At 38.4% G+C, this 10,493-nt stretch overlaps 1 protein-coding gene across 3 annotated transcripts; it reads right to left on the bottom strand.

Annotated features, from left to right (window-relative positions):
* Nucleotides 1-1,652: 1,652 nt before the first annotated feature.
* On the bottom strand, nt 1,653-5,527 carry LOC116251245 (uncharacterized). 3 transcript variants are annotated; one of them, XM_031625401.2, is made up of 2 exons: nt 5,206-5,527; nt 1,653-4,592 (listed from the first exon to the last, which is right to left on the bottom strand). In XM_031625401.2, the coding sequence occupies exon 1, from the start codon at nt 5,349-5,351 to the stop codon at nt 5,208-5,210; it is 144 nt and encodes a 47-aa protein (XP_031481261.1). In that variant the 5' UTR covers nt 5,352-5,527; the 3' UTR covers nt 1,653-4,592; nt 5,206-5,207. The 3 variants fall into 3 exon arrangements, with proteins under 3 accessions (XP_031481261.1, XP_031481260.1, XP_031481262.1); XM_031625400.2 differs by having other exon boundaries at nt 1,653-4,595; nt 5,206-5,526; XM_031625402.2 differs by having other exon boundaries at nt 1,653-2,091; nt 5,206-5,520.
* Between the last annotated feature and the right edge of the window lie 4,966 nt (nt 5,528-10,493).

Consider the following 10,493-nt stretch of genomic DNA (forward strand, 5'->3'; position numbering starts at 1 on the left):
TGAAGGTGGAACATTTTACTTTTTATTTTTCTTTGAATTTTAAAAATAGTCATTAGTGATTGGAACTTTCTCATTGGTAAAGGTTGAACTTTTCAATTTCCCACTCTCTCTTCCCTTCCCATCCATATTTTCGACATTACTGACTCTTTCTTTGTGCCAGTAAAGGTGTCATCTTGTTTTTTGAGAAGAGAAACCTCTCCTTTTCTCTCTACCATCTCTTTCTCCCTTCCTCTTATATATATACATATATAATATTTGTTTATTTAAAAACAAAACTCCAACATTTTTTTTGTCAAGTCAAATTGACAGCTGATTGATCTATTCCATCTCTAGATGCTGTATTTTTTTGGTTACTTTTATTATTTTTTAGATTTTTCTCTCTCCCTTACCTAGCCTCCGTCCTTCCCTCTTGGAGCATCCCCACCACCGGCGGGCCGCTGGCATCGATCGGGGGATGCCGTCGGCAGCATCCTTTTGTTTGGGATAGTGATGAGAGGGAGGGAGAAGATGCATGGAATAATCCACCCATCTAAAGTCACACGAAAGAAAGAGGGATTTAGAGAAGAGAGGGAGGTGGCTGCCAGCATCGGGGAAAGGCGCCCCGGCAACCGCTGGTGCTAGCGGATGGGAGGGAGGGTGAGGGAAGGGGAACTCACCAAAAGGAGAGGGAAGAGTCGAGCGAGAAAGAGGATCAGGGAGAGAGATTATGAAAAATAATAAAAAAAAAAATACACATCTGAACCATCCAATCTAAAGATCGGATGGCTCAAATCAGCTGCCAATTTGACAAAGAAATGCTTGTTATATATAGAGAGAGAGACAAAAAAAAAAGAGGAAAATTAAATGATGACTAGCTATCTCAAAATCACTCGGTCATCTAACCAAGGTTATCCTATCCATAATGATGCACATATAATTATTTATGTGCAGCTCGATAAATTTGAAAAATTGAAGAAACAACGTAACAAATAAGTTGGTGATCACTTTTATGTTTGCACATTATTTTTTGTATTAATTCTATTAGCTTAGTTCTTTAAAAGTTAAGTACGTTTATGTTTGATAAATTAAATTGTATCAATTTCGAAGTTTGATATGCAGTTTTGACATGTAAAGTTTTCCGTAATTTTGCTTTACTTTTGTTGAAACAATCAACAATATTGCGATGGCAAAGTCACCATGTTAGTGATTTCAATTTTCTTTGTTACTGATCGATGATACAACGATGGAGAAAGTCATCCGTACGCAAAATGGATGTCAGTAAGGCTTTTCTCTATTGGTGCAAAGGCGTAAAGCTTTGTTATCTGATGACAAAATCCCGTGTGAGCAAAAAGTTTAGGTTTTCAGTGGCGTTTGCCTTGCATCACGAATGTTCGCTCTATCTTCACTGACATTCTGACGCTTATTTTCCTTTTAAGTTAAAAGAAAAAGAAATTTCCTCCATGATCTTATTTGCCGATTTTTATATAAAAAAAAAGTGCGGCTTTTTAAACAAGAAAGTAGTCTTCCTTCTGAAATATTGAAAGAATGACAAGTGGAAAATGAAAATTTCTCTTTGGGAAAAAAAAACTTGTGCTTTCATTTAGTTAGCTAATTGTTCATGATCTTTAATAGCTGTTGACATCTTACACAATTGACCAAGCATGCAAGGCTGATTCACAGAAAGAAAAATGCGTACTTAGTAGAGCAGCGCATCTGAAAATAATTTAGAAAAAACAAAGAGGATTCGCAACCTGCTGTTGTGACTACAGATTGAAATTTAATGTAAAGGGAAGAAGAAGGGAAGGGACTTACTGCATCTTGTCTTTGTCGTGCAATGGACAAAAACTAGACTTTGGTATCCTTCTCTATCATCGTACCGCAGAAGCAAGAGTTTGGGAACACATTGAAAGTTTGGGAACACGTTGAACAAGTGGGCAATCCTCACTCCATCCTTCTTCAGCCTCCTAATGAACTCAGGAGTCATCTCAGTGAAGAGGTTCATCAACTGATGAATGCCTTGAGGCACTGGTTCCAGCTTCAAGCATCCATGGATCCCAAGCGTCTTGATGTTTTGCATCGAGCCTTCCTCAAATATCACCGTTTCAAGAGATCCTAAACTCAAGAGGAACAAGAAGACCAGCTTAGGAAACCCCCTTGGCTTCACATCCTAATTGACGTCCTTCGTAAGAGGCAGAAAGGTTAAGAAATTGCATATTAGGCAACAACGAAAGAAATGGGAATGGATCATCTCGCAACTAGACTTGAATAAAGTTAACAATGAGAGGTTGTTGAGGGATCCACGGAGAGGTTGCATCCTTTCCAATTGACTGTACAAGCACAGGAGTCTCAATTGAGGTAGAGGAGTAAGAATAGCGGATGAACTCAAGCGTCTCAGACAATGAATCAATAGACTGTAGAGGTCGTTCTTCTCTTGGATAGACGCACGAAGTTCACAGACGTCGTCCTTGCAAATTTGATATATCGCTAGCCATTTGAGGCCGGTCAAGTTCTCCAAATCTGTGAGCGTTTCTCTCTTGTTACCTGTCAAGGCAAACAGCGTTTGGAGGTAGCTTAAGTTCCCCAACCCACTAGATAGTTGTTTTGACATGTGCTCCTTGTAAGTTATTCAGTCATACAAACGGCGCAAATTCATCATCTTTTGAATCCCGTTGGTTAATACTTCAACTGGAGTCCGCCGTATGTCAAAAGTCTACAGGCGACGAGCTTGTAAAAGGTCTTTGACAGTCTCCGGACCATGGTTCCTCTTCAATTCAGGTACCTTAAATGCAGCAGCTTCCCAACCCTGCTTGGAAGCTCCTGAATTTTAGCTCCTTGCATATCTAGAACTCTCACTAGTTTTAAACTGGTCAGCATCCTCACCAGACAAGGTTGTATGATAGTGCCAAAAAAAACAAAGAGTGAATGCAAGCCGTATGCCAAGAGACTGCAGGTAGATTAGCTTCGAAAATGTCTTCGGGAGTTTCCGGACCATGGTTCCTCTTAAATTCAAGTACTTCAAATACAGCAGATCACCAATATTGCGTGTAAGCTCTTGAGTTTTAGCCCCTTGTATAACTAGAACTCTCACTAATTTTAAACTTGACAGCATCCTCACCAGACAAGGTTATGCGATAGTGTCATAAGAAACAAAGAGTGAATGCAAGCGTTGCAAATCTACTGTACTTGGTGGAGCTTCTGCTTGCTTAGAATAGACAAATGTTGAGATCTTCCCCTGGTATTTGTGGTTTCTCTTTCTAAAATCGTGCAAAAATCTTAACCCTCTGGCTGATTGATTGCAAGTTCCCTTACCGGATCATGAAGTGAACATCTACTTACTCCGCCATCATGGTTGGTCTTCACAACTGGTAACATGTCCCCGCTAATTAGTTCTTGAATAGGGAGACCCTTACTTTTGTAAGCCCCTCTGCGATCCATAGACTGATCAGCCTTTCCTTTTCAATTTGATAAACTTCAGTAAAGACACTACAATAGAGGAAGTATGGTTTAAGATAAGGAGACAATTCCTTGCAGCTCAGATTATCTAAAGTCTTTTTCCACACCAGCTTCGTCCTTTGCTTGGTAGACATTAGTTTTCCTAGAGATACAATTGCAAGTGGTGACACCTGTTTTGTCAACTAGATTTTTGCACAGTTCTGTCAGCTCGTGAGGACAAGCTTTGTGATCACGTATCCATCTGAATGCATTTCTACATAATAGTGTTCAATTGCAGCTTTTGCAGGTAAAGGATTCACTTGGCGCAGAAAGCATGTGAGCCCATCTGCTTCCAGTGGGAAAGATATGCCTTGAATTCGAGTTGTTATCACGATTATGATTCCTTTAAGATTCCTAGGCAGCAATGTGTCCCATGCATTTCTTCTCCAAACGTCATCCAGCACGATTATGAACCATTTCTTTCGTAGGTAGTTGAAAAGTTTTTCTCCAAGCTCGTTTGTCAAACTCTCTCACATGGTCTACCCCCAATCTCCTTTCTCTCTTTAAAGAAACCTTTTTGACATACGTCTTAGAATATCAATTGGACGAAAGATAAGGAAAAAAAAACCCGCGCAAAACAATCGAAGTGTTTTTTCACATGAACCACCAATGCCTACCACTAGGACTGACCTCTCCGCTTCTTGTCTTTTGTCGGTTGTTTCATTACAATTTTTATTTCTTCATCAAAACCCATGGTATCAACTTCTTCTGTAAAAGGCACTTCTCGTGCCTGTTGACCATCATGCTGCCTTGCTGCAATAGTGTACTAGAACTTGTGGCTTCAACGGTCCTATGGAAATGGTACATTTCTTCTTCTTGAGATGTCATTGATCCTTTTGCTGATCGTTTGTATCTCGCTCGCAAGGTTGTTACGAGTTTGTGAATACGTTAGGAAAGGTGCTTGGCATTTCAGGAAGGTGCATACCACATGCGAATCTCAATCTCAATCTGTGTTTGCCTGAAGCAGAGTCAACACCCTTCTTTGACAAAAGGGGAATACCTGTTCTTCGGACACCGAGCTTTACTGATCTAGAACGCGGCACTTGAGCAGGAAGACATTTTTTGTACCCCTTCCCTGTTTCCCCGCAATCAAATAACCAGGATTTGCAAATGACATCCTTCTGCTAGAGAAGGATAAAACGGACATGTTCATCCAGATGAATGATGCATTTCTATCTTGCCAAAAGAAATAATGCAAACAGTCGCGGAACAGATGTTTGTCCAAGTAACTAAAGTTAGATCAATGATTTATAGAGCCGCACAATGATCTGGTCTTCATATCGACTAATTTTTAAAGCTGAATATGTGGCTTTCCCATGTTGGTTTGCACAGAGAGATTGGTAAGTTTCAGAGCAAACTTTGGTCTGTTAAAAGAGTAAATTACCACGCCTATGCAAGGATATCACTGTGGCACGAATAATGTAATTACCCTTTTGAGTGAATGGCTATCGCTTGTTCATGGACGAATCGCTATTCTTACAGAGTAAATGATGACCCTTTTACGCTTCACAAGAATTTCTTATGCAGAGACAGTTCTATGCCTCATGCCAGAAGCTGTTAAGGAAATCGGACACGGCCAATTTCCAATTCGTCTTTCATATATTCCTGATACCATCAGGCTGTTCACCCTTCCATCTCGGAGTGAACGCAGCCACCAAACAAACAGAAACCAAGTGATGAATGGAGGCACTCGATTAGCGAAGGGCACGAAAGAGGAAGCATAGGAGGACCTACCTTCAGGAAACGCTCTTGGCGTTCTGCAGAAAGGCTGCGGAGCAGAGGACGGCAGCGACCAGCACGAATACCCACAAACAAACGAACAAGGAAATGCCGGCGACCATGATGTCGGCTGCAGATTGCAAAGCAGACCCACCCAACATCTTTACCCTTCACACAGGAAGAGAGCTGAGTTCGTGCGGTGATCTTCGATCCGTGTTTGGCCCTAAAGGTGTCATGCCCTAAGGAGCTCGTGAGGTGTCATGTTGAGCAGCTTAATATTGAGATTTGTCAGAAAAAAATGGAACGAGACGAACAGCTGAAACAACACGTCCGCCTTAAGAATTTCACAAGTACCCGCAAGGAAATTACTATTCCAAGTAACTGGTTAACGTTTTAAACTACGTTTCGAACAGCCTCTTTTGGTTACCACCCTTAAATAAAGTTATCACTTTAAATAAAATAAAATGGCCAAAATGCTCTTCATATCCTGTTCCTAAATCAAAGCATCTTTTAGCGGATAAGTGCCTCAGGTGCTCAATGATAAAAAAACAGCACAATGACACCTTCTTTTTATGAAAAAATTCGCATGCTAAAGTTTTTTGGAACTCCTATAATTACATTACTATTATTAGTGGTGTTGGTTGCATGAAGGGGTAGGCCTCATCTCAAATTTTTTTTTTAATTTATATATAAATTTTAAAAAATTTTACTTATTTTATAAAAAAAAATTAAAAATAATATTTTGGTCATATACCTTGTTTGTGCATGGCTCCGTCCCTCTGTTACCACCAACGGATTCAGAACCTTATTTTATTGCAGTACAAATGAATTGAGATTCCTTTCCAGTGCAAGACTCCAAGCGACCACAAGAAGCCCAAGCTCCCGCATTCTCCCCTAACAGCATCCAAAACAACCTAGCTTCCGTCCAACCTGCTGCCCAACAAAGAACCCTACTGTTAGTCCTAACTTATCCCTGCCGATCGAAGCCTTCTTTCTGCGTCGTTCCAGAGATATTAGCGTCGAATTAGTTTCTCTAATCCCTCCTCTGGTTGTTTCTCTGTTTTACTCGAGAATTAGGAGAACATATGGATGGAACTACAATTTTGAGGCCCAATGTTGCGTAGGATTTTGGCCTTCTGGCTGTCCGTCTTCTGTGACAGTGATGGAGGTTTAGGTTTAGAGGATGCCTTCTTGCAAAACCAGCTGTGAGACTATTGTAGACAATGGCGATCTGACATACACAGACTCCGAAATTGCCATTGATCATCATGTTTGACGTCTGCAGTTATTTTTTTCTTTTGTGAAGCATTGGTTCGAAATCAAAGTGCTAATTCATTCTTTGATAGTGGTATGGGTAACCTTTAGTAAGCAAGGGTTCGGCATTTCAATCTGATCATTAGAAGGGAAGCCTTCCTCCCGATGGGAAAAACAATTAGAACTCTAGCTTTGATTTTTTTTTTTTTTTTTTTTTTACTGAATGGTGTCTTTAACATTAACATTTACTACTTTTCTGAGAAAAGTGGTACCTTCATATGGAATTAAACTGTTCTTTGCTACCTACTGTTACACGGCACTGATTGTAATTATGTTAAGCTACTAAGCCACTAAAACAGGCCTTAGCATGGAAATTCTAGCTTGTTTGTGTTGTGTGCTGATGTTTAGCGTGTTTTCGTGAAATTTTCCTTAAAATTTTAAAATGCTTGTAGTATGCATAAATATAATGTGTCCTAAACTTCCCTTTTTAAGATGTACTTTTTTGTTGTAACGTCTGAAATGCCAACTCCAAACACCTTACACTTATTCATTAATTTTTCCATGAAAGTAATGGAATATATGTCATACAGATTCAAACTCGTACGTGCAACAACTGTGTTCCATATGTGGCGTATGTTCTCCTATATATGCGCAGGCCTAACCATCTGAGTGGTCTCAGGAGGAATACCAACGTGAGATTTTCAAGTCTTTGGAATAGCCGAAGTGCACTCAAAGAGCGTCTTCAATTATTGCCCTCAAAATTTGCTCGTCAAACTATAGAACTTACCCTTTATGCTTCCTCTTCAAAATACTGAATTCATTCCGTACCACCACAATATTGTATCTGGTATGTTCCAATGCTAATTAAAATTCTTGCCAAGGGAATAATAAACTTCATAAAGTTCCAATTCAAGATACTTATTCAGGCATCTGCCTGTTTTTGGAACACCGAAAGGACAAGAAATTGATTTTTCTCAAGCATGACAGAAATGGTTCATAAACGCATGCGTGTGTGTATATGTATATGGATACACTGTGCATCCACGCACGTGGAAATTACGAAAAGGACCACTCCACCAAAGAAAATCTAAGATTTCAGAGTAATCCATAAAAATTTAAGAACATGATTCTAGGGTTAAAATAATTTGCATTGTCCTCTACCTGAAACTTTCATTGGCTATTTCATGGGAAATGGCAGCACCAGTTTTGATGGCCTTTTTGGCATCAATCTTCTCATAGGAATCAGCTATATATCTTTGCTTTCAGCAGCAACATACATCAGAGGTAAGAATAGAATGACCTTTGCAACAGAAGCGGCATACTCCAAAGTTCAAACAGAACCACACAACCTACAATACATGAAAAATCAACAACCATCGTTATAAGTTACCAAAACATGCTCTCTCTTCTCTCTCTCTCTCTCTCTTTCTCTCTCTCTCTCTCTCTCTCTCTCTCTCTCTCTCTCTCTCTCTCAATGAATCAACACCCGTAGTCAAGATACTGCAGCTACACTCTCCTCTTATTCTCTCAAGCTGATGGCCATGGCAAAACAATATGAACAGAATAGCAACCTTTACCATTCAACGTATAGTTGCAAGTTTTCTAGCAACATCTTTTCCAAATAATGATATTCTGGTGTAGCTACTACATGATGGACAACTGTATCATTGATGGATAAATAATCCCAGAAAACGTCCAACATCAAATCCTCAAATTGGTCTTTTGTAGCATTGTAGCCAATACCTAATGTCATCAACTGCTAGAACTGCAGCGACAACAGTTTAGGAATGTGGGACGATTGTCAACATAACAACCGACTGCATGAAGGAAACAAGGGAGAGGCGCAAATTTTTTCATAAACCTTCTCTATAACAACATTACCATTTATGCTTGTATTTTTTAAGATAAATTTTGTAGGATAGGCCAATGCCGTTTCGACAATATCAGAACCACTCTGCAACAACCAAAAGATGATTGAGCACAATCTTCTTTAAGGATGCATGAAAATGAGGCTAATATCCTCCTGATCCAGTCTGCTGTCAGTCATAATTTTTGTCTGATGTCCAAGTAGAAAATCTCTAAGACAGAAAGTGATAATCGTTATAAAGACAGAGAGATCCGTTTTTGTAAATCTGCATGTGCAAACAAAAGTGGCAGAAATTCAACCAAGCACATCGAACTTCTTTTCGTCTAAAAGGTTTGGCTTTAGAAACAAGAATCTTGGGAGCTCTTATCCCCTTATTAAGACTTACAGTAGTTGTTGGTTCTTCTCTTCGGGTGAATGAGGGTGATGCTAGTTTGAAAAAAATAAAAGAAATCATGTTTTTTTAGTTGTGTAAAGGAAAGGAAAGGAAATCATTTAACTTGACAAGAATACCCTTAACACTCCTTCCACTGTAATTGTAGTAGTTCTCTCTCTCTCATTTGCTTTTTCTCTCCCTTTCTTCTTTTTATCTCGACTAGCCCACAAAAAGCTCCATATGAGAGGAAAGCTTACTAAATGTTGAGGGTTGAGTAGGTCTATCGATGTCATGCAGATGTTGATTGCCTTAGATAACATTTTCCTAGTTTTTGTGGTCAATATGTATACCGCATAAAGCAGAAAATTTTAATCACGTCTTCATTCATTTAAAAATATTTATGAATTCTCTTGCGTTTAAGATTTCTTTTGTTTAAAGGATCTCATCAACAAACCATCACTGCCTTATTTTTCTCCTAATGGCAAAGACCTTCAAATGCTGATCAACTTCTTGAAAAAGATTTTTTTTTTTTGAATTCTTCTTTGGTGAAAATTGTTTCAGACCGACAGGCTTTATAGTTTGTCCATGGCATAAGCGTGCAACAGCTGATGTATAAAACTGAATCTCATTCTGATCAGCATTATATCTCATGTTCAAGCATCATGAGGGCTTTCAGTTTTTTCTTATTCTAACTAAATGTCAGACTCAAATTTAAATTCTGTTATGAAACTGCATACTCAATTTGAACTTGATTGATAATATTTTCTTTAGATGTTGTACTACTTTCTCTAATTGCAGCAGCAACTGATTCAATCACATCTTTGATAACTCCACTTTTTTAAAGTTCTCTTCCATTTCTAGCTCTCTCCTTTGTATGTTTTGATGATGAACTTGGAGTAAGATCAAATTCATGCACTTCACAATCATCAAAAGGTTCTAGCATTACTTAATTATGAGAAATCATCTCATCAGTATGTCGGATAGCATCTCCATAAGTTCCATTACTTGAATTTGTTGAAGACTTTCGATGCAACCTTTCTTTTGCAGTCATAGATCCTTTTCCCATTCTTTATCTTGCCCAAATAAAGTTACTAGTTTGTCATAATTACCTGGTAAATGTGTAGATCTTTATTTCTCCACCTGTGGATTTGCCTATAATAAAATGAAAAAAAAACTCAATAATACATAGTACAAAGAATTTACACAAACATGATTCCATTAAATAGTTGACACAAAATCCATTACCTCTATTAATGCTTTCCACACTTCAAGCTCAGCAATTCACATATTTTACATTGGATCAATGAAGAATCCACTTAAGCCATTTTTGAAAATATTATGGCACTTGCTGAAGTTACATTTCAATGTCTTCATAAGATTCTTGATGTGATCCTTTGTTAGCGACTTGCCAAGTTTGTCATTTACCTTCGCCACAATATTATTATATGCAGTAGTTGTAAAAATGTCATTTACTCTATTACCGATCACATGTTGGAGCAATAGAGCATCGATAAGTGTTTCATCCATAAATGAACTCTATTGTATGTTGACATTCTTTGCCCTCATTGATCAATATTATCTAAATCGATACAAAACAAAATATTTCAAACTAAGCAAAAAAAATGATTGAACAAATAGGGCACATATCAATAAGCAAAATTCATGTTTTTAGATTCGCATATAACCAAAAAACATATACCAGACAAGCATTAAAAAAAATGAATATATGAACATGTCATATTCATATAGCGAGTCAGTTTGTTGGAGCTTGCAGTTGATAGTCTTCCCACATAGATGAGAATATGATCT

This window comes from Nymphaea colorata, chromosome 3 (genome assembly GCF_008831285.2).
Source record: "Nymphaea colorata isolate Beijing-Zhang1983 chromosome 3, ASM883128v2, whole genome shotgun sequence".
Taxonomy (NCBI): Eukaryota; Viridiplantae; Streptophyta; class Magnoliopsida; order Nymphaeales; family Nymphaeaceae; genus Nymphaea; species Nymphaea colorata.